The 22,153-nt window shown below is 55.6% G+C and overlaps 1 protein-coding gene across 1 annotated transcript in view; it reads right to left on the bottom strand.

Moving 5' to 3' along the window:
- SLC7A5 (solute carrier family 7 member 5) overlaps window positions 1-6,210 on the bottom strand; it is a 29,010-nt gene extending 22,800 nt beyond the window's left edge. Inside the window, exon 1 of the mRNA XM_043435780.1 lies at window positions 5,567-6,210. Coding sequence (XP_043291715.1) covers window positions 5,567-6,098 — 532 coding nt within the window. The 5' untranslated portion in view covers window positions 6,099-6,210. The remainder of the gene's footprint in view (window positions 1-5,566) is intronic.
- Window positions 6,211-22,153: the final 15,943 nt, after the last annotated feature.

Raw genomic sequence — 22,153 nt, 5'->3', positions numbered from 1 at the left:
CCTGTGACAGGCTCCCGCACTGTGCTACTGCAGACCTGGTCAGCCTGGGGGGCCTGGGCGTCACACCTCCCAATCAGGTGGTCCCAACTGCAGTCAGGGTGGGGACCCATCAACCAGGCCAAGTTCTTAGGGCCCCACCACACACACACTACTGACATCCCTGGAGGGGAGAGGACACGGCCCGAGCAGGTTCTGACTTGACTCTGAAGCAGCCTGTCATGTTGGTGGGGCCCTGGGGCAGGGGTCCCGAGCAGGATGTTCGGAAGCAGTGACGGTGGAGTAGCCTGCCCCCTGCTGTGAGCACCCCCATTCATGCGTGTCTACCTCCCAGCGAGGCTGCCCCAGTCCCCAACCTGTTCCCCTGCCTCAGCCTTGACACCCAGCACGAGTCCTCCTGTGGACTACACAAGGCTGACTTCAGAGCCCGAGGACCCCGCACAAAAGTGCAGGCAGACAGCCCCCTGCCCACACGACCCGAGGACACTCCCTGGTCCCCTGTGATGGGCCACATCAACTCTCGAGGGACGCCCCCCGCCCCCCAATCCCCACAACCCAGGGAACAAATGCATGATTGTAAAGACTCTGGTGACCTGCCCAGACCCCCTGATCGGACAGCCCCTCCCTGCCCCCTCCCCTTGCCAGGCACACCTGCTGTCATTTCTTGCCTGGACAGTCCTTCTGAAACTGGACCCCTGCTGCGATGGGTCAGGAACTCACACACCCTCCGCGCTGCTCTGCTCCAGGTTCTGAAACCCAGGACCAGAGAGGCCCAACACCCAGCCCTGGGTCACACAGCCAGAGCCCTCATGAGCCTTTCAGCTGATAGGGTGTCCTTGACGAGGACCAGGTGAAGAAGACCCAGCCCTGTAGCCTGTGTCCCTGCTGAGGGCTGAATCGCGTACCCGCCTTGGGCAGAGGCCTCAGTTCTGTACTGGCTGCACTTGGGGTGACTCTCCTCTGGGTTGTCAGCCAGCAGCCAAGGTTAGGGTGACTCAGAGGGCGGATTGGGTTGCCTACAGCATGCTGGAGGCTTCTGAGCAGGCAAATCCCCCGGGGGTGGGGTGGGTGGGGCTCAGAGAACTGCCCCTGCCTGGAGGCTGGTCTGGATGGACACCACTCCCTCCGGCACAGGAGGGTGTCAAGGCCACCCGCCCAGCCCGCTCTCCCAAGCAAGAATTCAGGACTCCTCCAGGACTAAGGAAAGAGTTGGGTGGGGGCCTCCTGCCAGGATGCAGACAGGACCCCAACCACGAGCCAAGAAACCACTGCTGGATGGGGCAGTGGTCCCACTGTGGGGAAGGGAAGGGGCAAAACTGGGGGGCGGGGGGGTCAGGTGTGCTCTGGGAGCTCCCCCAGACCCAGACCCAGCAGACCCAGGAAGGTCACACCAACTGGGGGGATGGAATCACGTACACCCAGTCCCTGGCACCTCTCACAGAAGAAGAGGACAGGAACTGGAGGCCAGCTTGGGCACAGGACAGGGCCCGTGGCACAGGGCAGCTGGAACCCACAGGGCAGCTGTTGGCCACCCTGCTCTGGAAGGTCATTTGCAAAGGGAAGGTTTTGAGAGGAATATGATGTTTTCCTAGACAGCTCCCTGTAAGGAGTCTGACTCCCCAGTGGGGGAAGGTACGGGGCAGGGGGTGGAATATGGGGGAAGTGTTTCCCAGGGAGTCCAGGAAACAAACCTCAGATCCACTAGTGTTTGCCCCTGATGACCAGGCACTTGGACGTGGTGACGGACACTGTCCCAGACCCCGGCACCCTCCACCCTCACCACAGACACGGCCGTGTTCCCACACGCCAGGAGACAGAGATGGCTCAGGAGAAGGACACCCTGTGTCCCTGGCAGTTAAGTGGGGGGATGGCAGACCTCAAAGGCTGGGTGTTTCTGCCAAGATGGGGGCAGCAGTCCTGGGGGTCTGGGAACCTGCGATTGGGGGTTTGGGGCGGACATCTCTGGGCAGGGTCTGCATACTCTGCGGGATCATCAAGGGGCCCATGACCCAGGGGAAAAGGGTCAGAAACGCCCATGCAGTGTCTCCCGCCTCCCTCAGGTCACGCGCTCTGTCGAGTACCCCCCGCTCCCCGTGACTGGGCCAGAGTGCTTTCATGTCTGGCCGGGAAAGTCGGATTTCAGGGCTAATTACCCAGCTGTTGTCTGCACTCAGCTCACAGCCTGCAATCCCAGTGTCGCCAGCTCCTTGGAAACACCCAGCAGCCTCTGCTTCGCGAGGCAAGGGGCTTAGGCCGGGCAGCTGGCAGACATCCAGACAGCTCGCAGTGGGCGCGGATGGTGTGCCGGCCTTGCTGGGATAGGCCTGGTTTGAGGCCCAAGGACACAGTGGTGGACATGCCAGGAGGGTCTCCCATTGCCAGGAAGGGGAGACCACAACGGGAATCCTGGGGGAGGGGTGTGCTGCCACACGCACCCTCTTCGGATCATGACCTCAACTGACCATCCTGCCTTGGAGCTAGCTAGTGATGGCTGCCCCAGTGCTGGAAGGGGCCACCAGTGGGGTGGGCTAAAACGCCGCCATCCCCCACACTAAAAGGGGGTGCGGGGAATGGCTTCTAGCTCAAGACATGGAGGGCAAGAACAATCACGGCCATGGTGTGACACATTGTGTGGGGTGCCACGCGCATTAGACACGTCATGGCAGAGTTCCCACAAATACTAGGAGTCACAGATGCAGAAACAGGCTGGGAGATCGCGTGAATTCCTCTAAAACAGAACCCAAGTCTGTCCACATGCAGAATGCAGGCTCTTCACCGGACATTAGTAGAAGATATCCCAGGTCATAGGTCCCTGAGGACAACAGCTGAGGACCCCACCCCCACTCCACGCAGGTTGCCCCAGTGAGGGTGATGTGGGCAGGCCAGCTCACCCTAGGGGAGCCTTGGCAACCCCATCCGACCCCTGGGCAAAGGAGGGAGGCTGTGCTCTCCAGGCCTACTAAGGGCCACCAAGCTGGAAGGGGATGCAGAGTCCTGCTCTCAGCCACCAGCAGACCTGCCAGGTTCCACCAGATGGGTGATAACTAGGGGATTGTGGGAGAGGGAGAGGGGGAGGTTGGGCGACTCGAGGTCACCTTCTGTGTCCACAACTCAGACAGGTTCTGAGTCTGGCCCGGAGAGATCCTCAGTTACTCACCTGAGTGACCTCTGCCGCCCTGATAAAACCCAGGGTAACCTGAATCTCAGGTGCTATCAGTAAGTGATAGATGACCCCTGCAAACCTAGACACACAGCAGACTCCCGGGCTGTCGGCAGAGTCACGGAGCTTGTGTCATTTACCTTCATGACTCAGAAAGACGGAAACCCCAGGGTCGCACCATGAAACGGCCCCACGCTGTCATTTCCTTGTCAGACCTACAAGAAAAGGGACCTTCCCCCATTTATTTTGTCCGCAGGATCATTCTAAGCACCAGAGCCAATGCGAGCCACCAGACACAGAGAGCAGCTGTCCTGGGGCATGCCCAGGGGCAGGAAAGACAACCGGCAAAACTGCGGCTCCACAACATGCTATTGAAAGGGTGGGCCCCTGGGCCGTTCGCCAGGCATCGGCTCAGGCCATGGGCTGCTGGGCTGGGGTGCACGGGCTTGCTGCCACGAGGGGGGCTCAGGGAGCGCGTGGTGGAGGGCCCTTTCTCCTCGGGGAAGTTCTACAACCCGGCCTGTGTGCAATAATTAAACAACAATTAGAAACTGTGGCTTTTCACTGCCATCTCAGATGCACCTAAGAGCAGACCTTTCCTTGGGTGGTTGTGACCTTCCTGCCAGCCTCGGACAAGCCCCCATCCCCCTCCAGATGTGGCAGGCTCTAGACCTGCGCTCCCTCCTTCAGACAGCATATCCCTGTGTTACTGAAAATCTCCTTTTCTACCAGGAAATACAACACACACACACTCGCAAGGCTGGTTCAGAGGAAAAAAGCAGAGAACGGCTGATGGACACGTGAAGAACGTCATCCCAGCTCGCACGGGAAAGGGGTGGAACTTATGTGACCCTCCTTGCCACCCACAGGAGTCCTGGTGAGGGCGTACCTGCCACAGCCGCTCCAGAATCCATTCCGTGGCTTCACCTGCTTAAACCCAAAAGGTTGAGAAAGTGAGGGATCCACTTTCCAAGATCACAGAAGGGCCCTTTAAGGCAGTGTTATGCCATCACATCCTGGGCCCAAACATTAAACAAGACCTAGCAACAATGAAAATCGGACAATGAAAATTCTACTGACAGAAAGTCAACAAAGAGGGGCTTTTCCTCACTCGGCCCAAAGCATCATCTGAGAAGCCCACTGGAAGCCACAGGTTCCCCCTCCCTCAGGCAGATCAACTATCGCTGTCACTGTTCCTAGATTTGGGCCAAAGGTTTTTATAAGCTGAGATGTTCATTGCTGAGATTCCCCTCAAAGGCAAGAGGTCCCCTTCCCCCGGCACGGCAGCTCTGTGGGGGGGAGGGGGGGTCTCAGGTTTCCCAGGGACACCACTTCCCAGAGTATGCCTCTGAAAGCCCCCCTCCCAACACACACACACTGAGCTGGTGCCCAGGTTCCAGAATTCCAACAGCGCCAGTGTGTACTGCTGGTTAAAAGCCGCTCCAAACGATGGCACGGCTCCCTGAGTCTCGGGGCTTGGAGGGAAACCAGCCCTGCTGGCCCCACACCTCTGTGCACCTCAAGGTTTAGGCAGAGCCTCCAATCAGGTGGCCGGACACTTCCACCCTGCACGTCTGCCGAGACGTTTGCAGCCATAGACAGAGATAACGAAAATCGTGTGGCTTTCAGTACAAAAATTTTTTTCCTGAAATATCACCAGAAAGCAGCCCACCAACATACCAGGACCTCCTCCACCAACATCCTGGGACCTCCTCCACCAACATGTGGACTGTGCTCAGGGGCTGTATTTCAGCACAGCTGGGGATCCCAAAGCCAGTGTGTGCCCACCCTGCACACACTTAAGCTGCAGGTAAGCACCCCTCTTTTAAGACTGGCTAGAGGATGCAATCTTCCATTGTCTAAAAGAGCAACTCATTCACTGCTGCTGCACGATTTTACTATTATTGGTTTTGTATGAGTCAGCCTTTCCTGACTGAGCACGTCTGAATGACGTTTGTTGATTTTTTTTTTCCTAGGATCTCTCTCCACAAACAGTAAGGCTTGGGGAAGTCAAAGGACACAAAAAACAGGCTTCTCAGGCACTCCACGTGGGTGCCTCTGAGGAAGTAAGTAAGGGTCAGCTAAACAGGCTCCAGATGGACCAAGTGGGAAGGCGCTACCGGCCACAGTCTCAGGGCAGGGACCCTGTGTGTGACTCACTGCGGAGTTCCCAAGGTGGTGTGTAAATGAATGAATGAAACGCACGTGGTATTGGGGCTATTGCCCTCAGTCTAGAACTGCGGGGTCGGACCGGGGCGGGGAGCGGGAGGCGAGGGTGTCGGGATGGTCCAGGAGTGCGGGGAAGGCCCAGAATGCGGCGACCACGGCTCGGCACACATCCCCAGCTCCAACGCCCCCCCCCCCGCCCCGCGCCCGCCGGTGTCCCGGGGCCCGATACTCAGTACTCACGCACGCAGAGGCAGGCCACGAGCTTGGCGGCCTCTTCGGGGACAGGGCAGGTGGGGAAGACCGGCTTGAGCAGGTAGGTGGCGAAGACGAGCGCCACGATGTACTGCGAGGAGGGCCGGATGATGAGCAGCTCGATCCACAGCTTGAGGAAGGCGGGCAGCGAGCCGTACACCTCCAGCATGTAGGCGTAGTCGCCGCCCGACTTGGTGATGGTGGTCCCCAGTTCGGCGTAGCAGAGCGCGCCCACGATGGAGAACACGCCACACACGGCCCAAACCACCAGCGCCAGCCCGGGCGAGCCCGCCTCTTTGAGCACTCCGGTGGGCGTCACGAAGATGCCCGAGCCGATGATGGTGCCCACGATGATGGCCACGCCGTTCAGCAGCGTGATGTTGCGCTGCAGGGTCACCTCGCCCTCCGCGCCGTCCGCGCCCCGCGCCGCCAGCATCCGCTCCCGCGCCTGCCGTTCCTCCTCCTCGTTCGCCGGGAGGGTGGCCGCCGCTGCGCGCCGCTTGGGGCCTGAGCCCGCCATGCTGCCGCGCAGGGCCGGGCCGGGCAGGGCCGGCAAAGTCCGGACACCGGGCGCGCGCCGCCCACCGGAGAGGACCGGCTCTCCCAGCGTGGTCGCTGCGTCAGCCAAGAAACCTCTGCCATTTATATCCGGGGGTGGCCCCGCCCATCGGCCAGGCCCCGCCCCCGGCCCGCCCGCCGTCGTTAACGCGCCTTCCCCTGGGGGGTTTCTCCAGGCAGCCGTTGAGAAGCATTGGACGCCCCCACCCAGCTCACGCGAAGCACGCGGTGACCTGCATGGCTGGCGGCCCTGGCCCCAAGTGGTCCCAGGAATCCCGGATCCGCCGCGCGCGCGCGGAGCGCTGGACTCCTCGCCCCGCTCACTAGCCCCCTGGTCATCCCCGCCCCCCTCCCGCGTGCACTGGGGACCCCCGCTGCTCGAGCGGAAGCGGGTGAGTTACAATGGGGCCGACGACCTCTGTAGGGCCACCGCAGAGGATGGGTGGGATTTGGGGCGCCTTGAGGGCTCAGTCAGAGGAGGCAATACCTGCCGCCCTGGAGGGCGCCCAAGGCCCGAGGTGGTAGGACCCCGCTTGGTCCGCTCATCCCGGGGACTGGGGAGTATATTAAGAAGTCAGAGCCGCCTCTGGGGAGTGGGGGTGGGGGGGGGAGGGTGGCGAGCTCTCGAGATCCAGGCTGGGTCTGGGACCCTAAATCCCAGGGCTGAGGGAGCGCGATCTCGGAGAAGAGGGGAGCGCTGAGGTCGTATCTGAGCTCATTCATTCCTGGGCTCGGAAATTCTCATTCTGTCGCAGGGGGAACCGCTTTGCCAGTAAGCAGCGTTCAAGGGCTCATGGCTTGGAGGAGCAGCGACATAGAATCTGGAAAAAGCGGACTCTGCAGAAAGCTTGGTTACATTGACAAAATGAGGGTTTCCTGAAGGAGACCAGTCCGCAGGGTGAAAGGGCCTTAGCCTTGAAGGACTCCAGAGGCACCTGGGTCAGAGGGGCAACAGGTAACTAGTGCTCAGAGTCAGAAGAAAATGCAAGATGACCAGTCACCGCAGGCCTGCAAGCAGGAAAGAGTCAGAGATGCTTGCTGATGAAATTGACATGTGCACAGAGAATTTAGAATCCCATCTCAGGGGGTGGTTAACCACGGCATATTATTTGGACCTTCCACATCCCCCCCACCAAATTAACGTCCCCTCTCACCCGCTTCCCCAACAGGCCAGCCCTTCATCTGCAGTATTCCAACCAAACACTTCCACAAGCCTTGGCAGCTGGAAGATCACACAGCACAAATATTAGCTTGCAAGATGTCTAAGTCAGTGACTTGGTGGAATCAGGAATAACCTCTCAGCTCTTGTTCTTCCCACTGTCTTTTTATTTATTTATTTATTTATTTGTTTGTAATTAAGTTTTATTAAAGTATAGAGGAGATAGAGAAAGCTTCTGACATAGGCATCAGAAGGGAGCAAAAGAGTACCCCCACTGTCTTTTTAGAGGGTGCTGCTTGGCAAAGACCAGACCAACCAAAGCTAAGCAAACTTTCCAAGCCTTTATCAGGCATGAGTCCTCGGTGTACAAAGTCTCGTTTAATAGAGGAGCTACCGATGTTACTGTAGATGAGGAAACAGTCTCAGCAGAACAACGGGACTTGTCTGACCAGTGCCCTGAACCTACATGGTGCTCATTCTGTCACCTCTCTTCTTGTGGTTTATTTATCACTAAATTTGTTTCACAGGGATGGCAGTTATTTGGCAATGCTCTAAAGAGAGGTCCCGAGCTCCTCCACCCTGTCCTCCCAGAGCAGACACCTCCTGGACCACCTCCTCCAGACATAGACAGGCAATCAATAATTGCACATCAGAGTGTAAAATTAACAACCATGATAAGCCCAGGGCTCTAAGGGGCCAGAGAGCCAGGTGGAAGGAACCAGGCCACTCCACTACAGCCTTCCTAGAGTGAGAATTAACAAGGGAGACGGGAGGGACGGGATATGCACGTGGACTGTTGGTGTCTCCCGTGGGGGCTCCTGGGAAACTGCAGAAGACTTAATAGCTGGATGGTGACAACCTCCAGTGGTGTTTCCACCATCTCATGGCAGCTGTGCCACCATTGTCAGTTTCTACCTGGTTTTCATATAAGACTGTACTGTATTTCCAAGGGTAAACTTGATTTTTCTATATGTGTGTGTGTGTGTGTACCTCAGACTTCCCTTACTGGAAATCTAGAACCTTAGCTGGTGGTAAAGAACTCACCTGCCAATGCAGGAGACGCAGGAGACAGCAGACTTGGCATGCAGGATGCAAAAACCTTAGCTAACAGCACCATCTGGTGGACAACAAGGCAACTTTTTATCCCAGGCAGGTTCAGTTCTGCTCACTCTGTGGACCCCTTCAGTTGTTGTTTTAGTCCCTCAGTGTCCAACTCTTTGCAATCCCATAGACTGAAGCCCTCCAGGCTCCTCTGTCCATGGGATTTCCCAGGCAAGAATACTGCAGTGGGTTGCGATTTCCTTCTCCAAGGGATCTCCCGGACCCAGGGATCAAACCCGGGTCTCCTGTATTAGCAAGCGGGTTCCTTACCACGGAGTCAACCAGGGAAGCCCACTCTTTTCAGTGCTAGCCAGTAGTTTCTTAAGAGTTATGTCATTGATTCTCACAAGGATTGGTGGAGAATAATTCGGGCATTTCTACAGGGAGAGCTTGGGAGTTTCAGTCAGAAACTTTAAAACCATGTGTCTCACCTGACCTGTAATTCCACTTGCAGAAATAGATCTAAGGTGGTAAGGAGTGTGCTGAGTTTTCGCTACATGATTGTTTATTGTAGTTTTAAGAACGGAGTCGCCAACTCTGGAAATAATCCAAACTTCCTGGGGACTTGCTTTGGTAAATGTTGCTACATCCGTGTGGTGGGATCCAGCACAGCCATTAAAAACCTGGAGGTACACCTCTAAGCACAATGTGTTCTTGACATAAAGATGAGTGAAATAATGGAGTACAGTGTTCCAGAGTCCTATCTGGTGGGCCCTGGGGGTGCTCTGGTGGAGCCCAGGTACGTGCTGAGCTCTGGGAGAGCTGCCACATTTGGAGGAACAAGCAGTTTGATTCTCAGCTGCAGGATGCAATCTGGGCCCAAGGTCACTGCCTCTTCTGCGGAGGAGGCTTTCCCAGGGCCTCTTGGAACAGGGAGTGTTGGCCTTGGAGAAGCTGAGCCCAGTGTCGACACACTTCAGTGGGAGGAGCTGTGTCTCTGGGTCAGGGGTTGCACACTATGACCCCCTTGGGGAAGTCTCTCCTGTCTGGGGACTCAGCAGCTCTGGGTCCAGCCTTGAGAGAGAAAAGCCCGTCACAGGAAGGGTAGGCTGTACGTTGGGCCAATGTAGGAGCTGCCTTGAAGATTTTCTGCCGGCTCTCTGAACTCTCTCCTGTTATTTCCAAACCTTCAGTGAATTTTTAGATTCCTCATGGCAAAATGTGGGCTGCAGAAAACGGGGAGGTGGTGGTGAAGCGGGTGAAGGTGGACAAAGGCACAAGCTCCAGTTATGAGATGGATAAGTCCCGGCAGGGGCGGTCTAATGTACAGCCTGATGACCATAGTTAATGATGCTGTGCAGCATACTTGGAAACTCCTCAGAGAGTAGATCTGAAGACCTATCATGACAAGAAAAAGGGTGGAGATATGCGAGGTGGTGGATGAGAACTGAACTTATGTGGGTCATCACATTGCAAAATAAGCACATATCAAATCACTGTGTTGTATGTCTGAAATGCGCACCAGGCTATATGTCAATAAAACTGGGGGCAAAGAATATGTGAAGACGATTTCACAGCAGCGGCAGAGACCATGGGCTTGAAGGTCAGACTGCCCGAGTCCCCACCTGGGCCCGCTGCATACCTGCTAAAGGAACTTGGGCAGACCTACCCCACTCTGGGCCTCATTTTCACTTTCTGTAAAATGAGAATAATAGTACCTACTGCAAATGAACTGATATGTGGGGAGTGCTCAGATCAGAGTCTATCCCAAAAGAACAACTCAACCCCCAGTAGTAGTAGTGGTGCCTATAAAGTGGCTGGAAAATCAAAGAAATTTACACCAAGATGGTAACAGCAGCCACCTTCAGATGTGTGTGTGTGGGTGGGGGACATGCACATGCTATATGACCTTTTCTTCTTTCTATTTCTCTATTGTTCCTAAACTATCTACAGTGAAACATACTCTCTTTACATGGTGAATCTTGTTTAAAAGCTCAGTTTCACAAACTCCCAACGTTGAAAGAAAATTTAGTCACAAACACAGAAACAGCCTGTAGTTCAGCCTCCCTTTCCAAACCCAGCTGCACCCTTCTCTCCTGCCCTGGTTTATGATCTTCCTCAGGGAACATACGAGTCTCTATGAAGACGCCTTTCTGCCTGTCTGGCTTGGTCTCTGCCTATTTGTGGAGAGGGACAAACTCTGAAATTTTTCACCTTGGGAAAGAAACAGTTGGGGAGAACTGAATGGTCTGAAAAAATCTTTAATCAGCAGAAGTGGAGTCAATGTTCTTTATAGGCATTCCAAGCAAATGTCGGGAGGTGCATTTCACTGGAAGCAAAGCCTGCTGTGTCTATGCATACATACAGCCCATGAAACAGACTGAGAGAGAGTGACTTTCTGCGTCACCTACAGACCCTGGGCTCTGACAGGCAGGGCATCCCCAAGGTCTAATAGGTGCCCGTGCCCCTGGGTGGCACTCAGGGTGCTCTTGCTTCGACAGCTGGTCCAGAATTGCACTTCTTTGTATGTGCGGATGGGCTGGTGGCCCAGGCTCCAGGGGGTGCTCTGGGGGTGGGGGTGAGGGGTCAGCCTGAGCCTCGCCTTCCACATTTGCACCAGGGTGGGGGGAGTAATGGTGCTTCTTTCTCACGTTGTTTCAAGTTTCAGTGAGACACTGTGTCAGCCTCTCAGAGAGCGAGAGAGTTAGCAGCCTCCCTCTCTGGCTAGCTTGACCTATATCATCGCTCTGTCTCGCTGGAAGCAACCGCAGATGGTGGCGAAGAGGCAGAAGGCTGGGACACTGGTAAATGGATGGCTCTTTGCTTGCTGTAACAGTCTCAGCCTTCTTGCCACTCAAGATTTGTGGTTGTAATTCCTCCGCAGAATCCAAGGGTGATGGCCTGAGTATGCAGACTCCTATCAGGGCCTGAATCGTTCTCTCAACTCACTCTTTTTCCTGGAAAAAAATGTACCCGATAAGCCCTTCACTGATGTGGAAGCCACCCTGCCTCGTGTGGCTGCCCTGCTGTGTCTGTCCACAATCGTATGGGACTCAAGTTTGTGTCCTTTTCATGTAGCAAGTGTCTTTTCCTCTTCAGAAAACTCGTTCTTAACAGCCATGCTTTGGTGGTGCTCCGCTGTTAGTTTTTTCCTGTCTGCATGTGTGAACAGGGGACGGCCCTCAGCAGTCTCAGAACTTCAGTTCTGTTTCCCCAGCACATGTGTGGCATCACCGTCACATTGACTGTTGAGCCCAAACCAGGACTTGAAGATGTTTTATGTCATTTAATTATTGCATCAGCCATAGCTTGACCCCGATTGTGGCTGGAGGAATAAGACAGGCAGGGAGTTCACTGAGTGGTCAGCCAGGTTCAGACCCACCGTGGGCCTTCGATCGTAGCTGTGATGCTGTGACCTCCCATTCAGCCAGCCAGGCCACCTGCCCTCTGGACCAGATTGATGAGTGTGACTTCTTCTGGCCACAGGTAGCTTTATTTTAGCTCTCCTGGGGGCTCCTGAAAGTTTCATTTCTCTCATTGGAAACCCCCCATTCTTGTGGAGGGCAGGCTCCGTGACTTCCCCCACACAGGCTTTCCAGCGCCCTCCAGTTGCTCAGCAAGGTCACCCAATTTTCTGAAGTTTGCAGGGTGGACATGGTGATTGTCTATAATTCTGAGTGGAACCAAGGCCTGGGGATTTTGAGTAACAGTGGAAACAAAGCTGGAGACACCAAGGCTAGGTTTTCCATGGTGGTCTCCACTAAGTTAAAAAAAGAAAAATCAGAGTTTGCCTGGCACCCAGGCTCCAGGCTTGTGGCAGCCGCTGTGGGGGCTGACTGATGTGCTCAGAAGGCTGGCCCTGCTCGTTGAGGGGTCTAGAGAAGCAATACTGTGGTGGCAAACAGGGCTTGAGAGTTCAGGACTGGCCATCAGGGAATGGATGGATGAATGGATAAATGCAGGCAGTCCATGCACGCAAGAGACTGTCCAGTTCAGCCATAAAAAGGAGTGAGTCACTGACCTACCACAATGAGGACGAACTGGGAAAACCCTCTGCTCAGTGCAGTGGCTGGATGCCTGGGAGTGTCTGGTATCATTTACATGACAAAGGACGTTGAGGCTGGAGAGATACCAAGTGCGATGGTGGTACCTGGGGCGGGAGAGGGGCGTGGGAGTGAGTGGCAGCAGGTTTGTGGTGATGAAACTTCTTGGAACCAGATGATAGTGAAGGTTGCACAACAGTGTGAACACCCTAAATGCCACCAAATTGTTCACTTTAAAATGGTTAATGGTTAACTTCATATTATGTGGGGTGTGTGTGTGTATGTGCTTAGTCGTGTCCAACTCTTTGAGACCCCAGGGACTGTGGCCCACCAGGCTCCTCTGTCCATGGGATCCTCTGGGCAACAATACTGGACTGGGTAGCCATTTCCTTCTCCAGGGGATCTTCCCAACCCAGGGATCGAAACCATGTCTCTTGCATCTCCTGCATTGCAGGCAGATTCTTTAACACTATGCCACCTGGGAAGCCAGGATTATTATTATTATGTGGATTTGTACCTTAAAAAAACAAAAAAGCATGCAGGCCTACAGTCAGAAGCCCCGGGTTCAAACCCTGCCTCTGCGTCTAATGGAGAGGCTAATGGAGCTTCGGGATGGGGGGATGGGAAACGCATCTTGGCTTTGGATTCAGGGTCCCCATCCACGCAGGGTACGGCATCACCTCTGGCCTCTGGGGGCGGTGGGTGAGGCAGCAGGGTGAAGCCCCCATTCCTGACAGAGCTGTGGCTGGTGGCCGGTGTGAGGGTGAGACAGACAGTGACCTTTCGGGGCCTGGGGACCGGCCAGTTGGGTGCCCCGATTCTGCCCTTGACCTTCCAGGTAGGGCTCAGCTGAACCCAGTGTCAGAGGAGACATGTGGCCCATCCACAGCCATCCCATGACAAGCGCGGGCCCCTGGTCAAGCCTGGCCACCTGTCTGGGTCCTACCCCTGCACGTCTAGGTTTGTGATGCAGAGTCCTCCTCCTGGGCTTTGCTCCAGGTGCCTGGCTTGACCAGCAAAGGACTGGCCGCTGGACTCTAGTCCGATTTCTTCACATGGATAAAGTGCAGTCTACACTTCTGCTCCCCTCCTGCCCTGCCCTGGGGTGGGGGGCTCCTCTGGGATGTGCTGCTGCCCTGCCCACTGTTACAGTTGAAGAGTGTCCCTGCCAAACAGGGCGCTGCAGTCCTAACCCCTAACCCCTGACCTCCTCAGGACGTAGGGCCACTGCAGGTAGAACTAGTTAGGAGGAGGTCATCTCAGAGCAGGGTGACCCCTAACCCCATAGGACTGGTATCCTCATAAGAAACGGCCACGTGACAACGGACACCGGGTGCTGGTGGAGGCAGAGGCTGGGCGGACGCGGCCACAAGCCAAGGCCACCAGTGACACGGGAGTCGGAAGAGGCAGGCAGGACCCTCCCCTTCAGGCTGCAGGGGGCTTGGCCCTGACATCGGACTGCAGGCCTCCTGTCAGGGTCCTTTAATGGACCAGAACCTTGTGGTACGGAGTCGACGATAAGAAAGTGAAAGAGAGAAAGAGGCTGATATCCCTTGGTTTACGCAGAGGACCAATAAAATCCTTGACACAGGACTTGCATCGCTCACGAAGGCACCAGGCGCCCTCTTGAGGGGGTCTTAGAAGCCCGGGCAGAAAAGTGAGCATGACGGGTCTCCACGCTCCAGAGAGTCAGCCAGAAAAAGAGAGAGAGAGAGAGAGAAAGAGAGAGAGAGAGAGACAAAAAAGACCTGGGGACCTAAGCTCTGATGGAGCAAAGGTGCTTTAATGATTTTCCTATGAGTATATATAGGCTGTAGTACATGAAACTTCTTTCGGGAATGATAGAGATCAGAAAACCAAACGTACAGCAACCGTTACCAAGGGAACAAGGGGTAATGTTAGTCACAAGGTCAGGACACAATCCATATCTCAAGAAAGGGGAACGAGACTAAGCAGTTTTGTCATAAAGAGAATGTTTACTAAAGGAGACCCAAGCCTGCCTCACACAATGACCTCAGTCCCTGGGAGCAGCATGCTGTTCCGCTTGAAGAGGGACAAAGGACTCATGAGAGACAGCACGTAGGAATCCTCCCGTCAAACATTCCCTGACAGCCTCCAGACCCCAAGAGGACAAACTTCAGGTGTTTAAAGCCTCTGGGTTGTGGCTCATGGTCTCAGTGGCCCCAAACCACTGTGAGATGTTATAAAAGGTGGAGCTCCTCCGCGGGGGGCCCCCTTGGGTCTCGCTGTTTCATTAGTCTCTGCAGGCACAGGGAAGGTCCACCTGGCTGGTGCACCGTGTCCCCCGCCAGCCTCTCCCTCAACACCAACACTAGCTCCTTGGGCAGCCCAGCCTTTCCTAAGAGAGGGAGGGGACAGAGCCCAGAGCCGCAGCAGCTGGGGAAAGTGCCCTGGAGAACCAGCTTCTGCCTGGAAGGAAGGAGAACAGGTGAGTCGCTGTCCTGCCGGGACCCTTACTAGGGTCCTGTAGATGACTATGTGAGCCTTCAGGTCATCGGGACCCAGCGTCCCCTCCTTCCTTGGGCTGGCCACCTCGGGGACATCTGGACTGAAGCGGGGAGAATGAGGTAGCTTAGAGTGCTAAGCCAGCTCCCTGTGGCCAGCTCAGGCAGGCAGGAAGGACTCCAGCATGATCTGTCCTGGCCTATCCATGATTCCATCCCGAGTGGACACGGCGACGGGAAGGCCTCTGCTCTGTCGCTCACATCCGTGTGGCTGGACAGCTCCCTTGGGAGATCCCAGATGCCCCAGGATGTGACCCTGCTCCCTGCTTCCGATTGCCAAGCAGTCCGTTTTGGGGGCATCACCCATGTCGCCCCAAAGCAGCTTGGGCTCCTGTGTGGCCCGTGGGGCTGCCCTGCTGGCTGAGGGTCTGAGACTCTTCCTCCAGTCAGCGTACACCCCTGCTTTAGGTTTTGCCCCTTTTAGGTTCTAGAAATGCGTGGGTAATGGAAAAACAAGATGGCTAAGTCTAAAAGCACAGCTCTCGAAACTTAAAATGACCCCAAAGGGCCTTCCCTGGTGGTCCAGTGGTTAAGATTCCATGTTTCCACTGCAGATCACTGGTTAGAGAAGTAAGATACCCCATGCCACGTGGTTGTGGCAAAAAGAAAGAAAGAGAAAACGAGCAAGCATTCAAGAGCTTCAGGGAGTGGGAAATTTCCAGCCTTGATCAGCTTTCTCCATCACCTCCCAAGAACTTCTCCAGCCCGGCCTCCCCAGTTTAGCTGGGGGCAACTCTATCCTCCGAGCTGTTTGCACCAAGGCCCTTGGCCTTGTCCTTTTTTTTTCTCTCCCCAAGATATTATTTATTTATTTTATTTTTATTTTTGATTGTGCTGGATCTTAATTGCTCACAGGCTTCTCATTGTGGTGGCCTCTCTTGTTGGGGGCACGGATCATAGCGTGCGGGGTCCGTAGTTGTGCACAGGCCTAGTTGCCCTGTGGCACGTGGGATCTCCCCAGACCAGGGATAGAACCCATGTCCCTTTCATCGGCAGACAGCTTCTCATCCACTGAACCACCAGGGAAGTCCCCTTATCTTTGACGCCCCGCTTTCTCTCGCACTCCCAGCTGGTAGGGCTGGAGATCACAACACAAGTGTGTCCCGCACCTGACACTTCTCACTCCTCCTTCAGGGGGCTTTCCAGCTGGGGTCTGTCTGTCACCCCGCGTCTCCCCTCTTTGAGAACCTGGGTGAGACGTGCATGTGCCCCGTAGCTGTCCTCAGGCTTCTCATAGCAAAGCCCCCCATCCCTGCATGTGACCCCCAAGTCTACTCTGGATGTGGCTCGTCTGGTCAGTCTCTGACCTCCTCTCCTTCCACTGTGACCCTCACGCACCGCATCTTGGCCACGCTGGCCTCTCTGCCGCTCCTGAACTTTCCAGAACCATCCTGGTATCTGCACGGCCCACCCCCTCCCCTCATGCAAGTCTTTGCAACGTTGTCAGCTTCTCAGTGAAACCCACCCTGGCCGGGCACCTGGCTTCCTGCCCCACTGTGCTTTTTTCAGAGCCTGGCCACCTGTCACTTCGCCCCCACCCGTTGTCTCTGGACCATCTTCCCTGCTGATGCAGACACCACAGGGGCTGGGGTCTCAGCTTGTCTGTTGTCTCGTCACCCACATTCCCCGACTGTCTTGCCCACTAACGGGGACACGCGGCCAGGGGGTGTTCGATAAACAGCGTTGTCAGACTGGAGTGGAGGTGTATGTGTCATTTCGAAACTATGAAACAAGGCAGAGACCATGGCGAGTGGAGCCTGAGTGTCAGGCCTGTTTTTGATGTTCACACTTTTGATTTGTGTTTATGTGTCCAGGGAGCTAGCGCACCTGGAGGGTGGCCCCCCTCTGGATTTCCAGAGTTCAGTAAAAAGGATCAGACGGTTTTTCTTTGCTTAAAAATAATTTCCCTATTTCAATTCCAGTAAAAGAAAACAAACTCACTGACTGAGGAAATTCTGACAGAATAATCTCAACACTGAAAAAATATCCAGCTTTTATCTTCAATGCAGTGGTTGGTGAATGTATCTTAAGGATGGCGGAAACAGAAGATCTTTCTTTCCTGTTGACGCACATTTGAACTTTTCCACAGATGCGGGAGCTGGGCATTTCTACTGCAGAGCCCCCAAGGTGTGACCCAACCTGTGGGTCAGGTCAGGGAACCTGAGCTGGGCTGTTTCTCACAATGAAACTGCCCCGGACCGAGTCCGCACCCACCACGCTGTGCTGAGCAGGGCCGGGGGCCAGGAGGCTCTTGTGATCCTATCACTTCTGGAGGGACCTCTGTTCTTTGCCCCCACGTTTTTCAGAGCTGCTCACTTGGGCTACCTGGCCCTTCCTCCCAGCTCCAGCACAGAGGCTGAGGGGACAATGTCACACACGCCAGGGCAGGGATGGCAGGTCGGAGCAGCGAAGGCAGATTTTGGGAGCTTGAAGTTCAATTCTGCATTTCAGAAATGTCTGGGAGGATGTTAACTCCTCTACACGATGCCTCCTGTTGTGAGGGCCGAGCAGTGTGGCTGCTCTCTGCCTCTCCACGGTGAACCATGCACGCTCTACACCTGCCCTACACCTGTCCCATGTCAGCCCCACACCTGTCCCACCTCTGCCCCACACCTGCCCCAAACTTGTGCCATTTCTGCCAACACCTGCCCCACATCTGCCCCACACCTGTCCCATGTCTGCCTCTCACCTGTCACATGTCTACCCCACACCTGTCCCATGTCTGCCCCACACCTGCTCCACACCTGCCCCACACCTGCCCCTTACCTGTCCCATGTCTGCCCCACACCTGCCCCATGCCAGCTCCAAACCTGTGCCATATCTGCCCACACCTATCCCATGTCTGCCCCACACCTGCTCCACACCTGCCCCACGTCTGCCCCACACCTGCCCCATGCCTGCCCCACACCTGTTCCATGCCTGCCCCACATCTGCCCTACACCTGCCCCAAACCTGTGCCATATCTGCCCACATCTATCCCATGTCTGCCCCACACCTGCTCCACACCGGCCCCATGTCTGCCCCACACCTGCCCCACGCCTGCTTCATGCAGATTCTATGCCTCCTTCATGCCTGTTGCACTTTGCTTACTTTCTCTGGACTTCTCAAGTTATAAGCACCAGATTCCCTGATTGGAGGTGAATTTCTGGTGATCTGAAACATCTAATACCTTTGCTTTCTTCCATCTACTCAGCTAACATGCCATGACGGCTAACTTCGGAAGGACAAAACTTTTGTCCGAGGACCCATGGCCTGTGGGCGACTTGTAAGCACCTGAGAACATGTGATACAGGTGAAGCATGCACGGGTGGGAGGCCCCCATCACTGAGGGCTGGGTGATGGAGGAGAACATCACAGGAGGGGAGTCTGGGGGTGGAGGAAAGGTCAGGCGCAGAACTGGAGGGCTAGGACGCTCCTGGGAGGGGCAGCCGTCCAGGGTCGGGGCAGCGGGCACAGCTGATGGGGGTGGCCGGCAGCCCCTGGAGCCAGAGCACCTCGGGCAGTGTCTGCCCAGCGGGTATTCACCCAGCGCTGAGAGCAGGCAAGCGAGAACACCGCCTTTGGGAAAACAGCAGGGAACGAGGTGCCAGCATCAGAACAGCGAGGGTGCCCGGGCGTGGCTGGGGTGAGGAGGCAAAGATGCCATGCTCTGGGCAAGGCTGTGGAGAAGGGACTGACTGATGCCCAGGCCCATGGACGGGGCACAGCAACCCCAGCTGGGTGGGGGCTGCACCCCAGACCCATGGGAAGGGAGTTCGTGCTTCCTCCTAAGTTTAGCAGAAGCCGTGGTCTTGAATATGGAAGCAGGAGGAATGGTCAAGTTGCTGTTTCCCACCCAAGTCTCTTCTAAGAGAAGAGCGGGTGGTTGGGGGAGATGCCGGATGTGGCAAAACCAGAGGGCTGGCGACATAATGCTGTCTGAGACGGGGCGGCCGGGGCGGGGGCAGTGCGAACGTGGAGAATGGAGGATGGGAGGCTCGGCAGGGAGGGTTGTACCAACGGGACCCTTGGATGCCTGGCACGTGGGAGGAAGGGGCAGGGGTCCCGGGGGACCCTCAAGGCTGGCCCTAGTGCTGGGTGGATGGAGGGACGACCCCCACAGAGGAGGAACCCCACTCTTGCTGGGGTACAGGGGGCCACACCAGGAGTGGTCGGGAGCTCCGGGGAGCGGGTGTCCCGGGAGAGGAGGAGGAGCCGACATCAGGCAGGTGGGAGTGGGGCCTCCAGGGATGGCATGGGGGCTGCTGCATGGGAAGGGGCTGGATGCCCGGTCGGCACAGAATGGACAACGGAGGGGGTGTGGGCAGGGTCCACATTTGTACTTTGACAAAATGAGAAAATAACATGAAAGCAAAGTGGGGAAGCTTTGAAGTTAAAGGCTGGCCCGGAATCCCAGGCCACAAAGCTCAGTCACAGTCACCTCACAGCGAGCGGGTCCCACAGACCCGACGACCTCGGCCCCACGTCTGGCCGCCTCTCAGAATGGGGAGTGGTGGGACTGGTGTTTGTTTTCTGTACCATGGCTTTGAGGGCTGAGACCAACGTCCTTCCTCCCCTTGTTTGTGGTTTTGCTCAATGCGTCCGGGCTCCATGAATCTCAGAGTCCCAGGGCTAATGCCAGATTTTAAAAATAACCTACAAAGCAGAACACCTACCGGGAGACTAAGACTTCTGTGCGCAGAGAAAGGCCCAGCGTGGACATGAAAGAGGAGACGAAAGCACCACCTGCTCTCGGGGCTCTTGTTGGGACAGGATGTCACCAAGGGGTGGGCATTGTCTGGCTCAGGGCCCCGTAGTCCTTTTTCCTCCGGCAAGGCCCCTCTGGACACCGGCCTTTCTCTGTCCTGAAGTCTCCGTGGGAACGGATGGCCTGTGGACTGTTGACGCACAGCTGCTCTCTATCAACCCCAGCTCCCAACCCAAAGACCCCCTCCAATTACTGTGCTTCCTTCCATACCTGAGAACCCCACCCTCATAAGCTGCAGGCTGCCTGAACACATGCCTTTGGGTCGGCGTTTCCATCAAGGCAGAACCGCAGGTCATTATACAATGAGATCGTCAAGTTCGGGGCTTCGGGTTTCTTCCGCGAGGCTGTATCTCACTTTCGGTCACACACATCAGAGAGACAGGAGCGAAAGGCGGTGCCTGGCCCGACGGCGGCCTGCAATCCAGATGGGCTTCCTGCCGGTTCCGTCGCCTCCTGACTCCAACCTCTCTAGTGAGCCCGGCTTCCCCTTTAAAACCCAGGGGTGACCCCACAGAACTTTCACAGGGCTTCTTGTAACAAACGTAAGTGGGCTGACCTCATCCCAGCCCACCCAACCCAGTTGCCTGGGCAGTTTTTTAAAAACATCATTCCTTAGACCCTGGGAACCACAGCACCGGGGGTCAGGTCTGCGCTCCCACATGGTTCTGACATGCAGCGGGGTTGAGGATGGCTCAACGTCATGAGAATGCTCAGCCCAGGCCCGGCCGGGAAGGCTGCCCCCGGCTGTGTCACTGTCATGGGTGGTAACAGCCCTGTTGTTGGGCAAATGCCTCTGAGTTATCGATTATAACTGAGCGGGGATGTCAGCTCAGAGGCTGGACAGAAACGTGTCCTTTTTGATCTTATTTCTTTCTCAGCATCTGTTTTGACTCTTCAAGCCAATCTGCTTTCACCAGCATCCCCACTCAACTCGATCCTTGTAAGGCCACGTTTGTTTTAAACCATCTTGTCTGAGAACAGTCACCTGCGTCCTGCTTCAGTAAACAGAGGCCACCTTTCCTGCTGGCGCTGGGTACCTGGTGGCAGCGACTCTGTGATGCCTGCATAGCTGAGGAAGGATGTGAGCAGAGGGCTGAGTGCTCAGCTGCCACTGGGTGACCAGTGTCCCTGATCCATCCTTCTGCAGTCCTTGCACCCTGGCCCGCATCCCAGCACTTCTGACCCTGCCCTGCGCCACCTGCTCCTGAAAGAGCCTCGGAAACCTCAGCTGCCGAGGCGACAGCACAGTGTTTCCTGTAAATGGGGTGCAACATACACCCTGAGGGTGTGTTTATAAATGCACAACCCTGTTCACATCAACTCCAGCACGCTGGCCACAGGCCTCTCACATGTGATGTTTCAATTCTCATTGATTAAACTTACGTACAATTAAAACTCAGTCCCTTGGGACTTCCCTGGTGGTCCAGTGGTTAAGAATCTGCCTGCCAATGCAGGGAAACACGGGTTCAATCCCTGGCCTGGGAAGATCCCACATGCTATGGGGCAACTAAGCCCGCGAGCCACAACTACTGAGCCTGTGCTTTAGAGTCCGAGAGCCACAACAAGAGAAGCCACCACAAGGAGAAGGCCGAATACTGCAACTGGAGAGCAGCCCCGCTTGTAGCAACTAGAGAAAAGCCCAAACGCAGCAATGAAGACCCAGCACAGCCAAAAAAAATCAGTTCTCAGTCACACAGAACACATTCTATGCGCTCAGTGGCTACGTGTATCCAAGGGCTTCCCTGGAGGATGGTAGAGTTCTGGAACACTCCACAATCAGAGAGCATGTCCACATTCTGATCCAGTGACCTGTGGACGTGTGGCCTTAACCAGCAGAGGGACTCCGCGGGTATGATTGGGTTAAGCATCTCTAGGCGGGAATGATCCTGGCATCTGGGTGGGCCCAGTGTCCCCAGAGGGCCCTTTCAAGAGGCAGGCAGGAGGGCCCTGATCTGTGGCCACTTGTTCTGGCGACCACAGGAAAATCTGATGGGCTAGAGACTCAAGGATGGCTACAATTTCCCAAAAGACAAGAAACAATTTGGAGTCCAAACCAAACTTTAAAATATCCCCTTCCCTCCTAGATCCCTCAGGTCTGCAGCCTTGGAGTCACCCACACCCAATACTCTGCACCAGCCAAGGCAGCTGCACTCAAGCCTGTGACCAATGCACCCAAACTGTCCTGCTTTGTGCTGAAAAGTGACCGCATCCCACACAAACTGATGGTAAGCTTGCTGCGCTGCCTTTGCTCAGCACTGTCATTCGATGGGTGCTGGCGAGTGGCTGCACTTTTTCAGGGAAAATGTGTATAAGGAAGTTCAGGACTGTTTTCTCTCTAGTGGGTGCCAGAACACGGAATAGCCCAGGGCCAGACTATAAATTGTTGACACCGTAGGAAGTTCTGTGATTGGGGGAAAACTCTGAACCTCTGCCAAAACACACCACATCCATAATATAGGTTCTCCTTGATCTTAGATGCTATTCATGGACTGTGATGAGTCT

The sequence above is a fragment of the Cervus canadensis genome, chromosome 18 (genome assembly GCF_019320065.1).
Source record: "Cervus canadensis isolate Bull #8, Minnesota chromosome 18, ASM1932006v1, whole genome shotgun sequence".
NCBI lineage: Eukaryota > Metazoa > Chordata > Mammalia > Artiodactyla > Cervidae > Cervus > Cervus canadensis.
The sequence above is the reverse complement of the archived record's forward strand: the minus strand, read 5'-3'. Positions and strand labels throughout refer to the sequence as shown.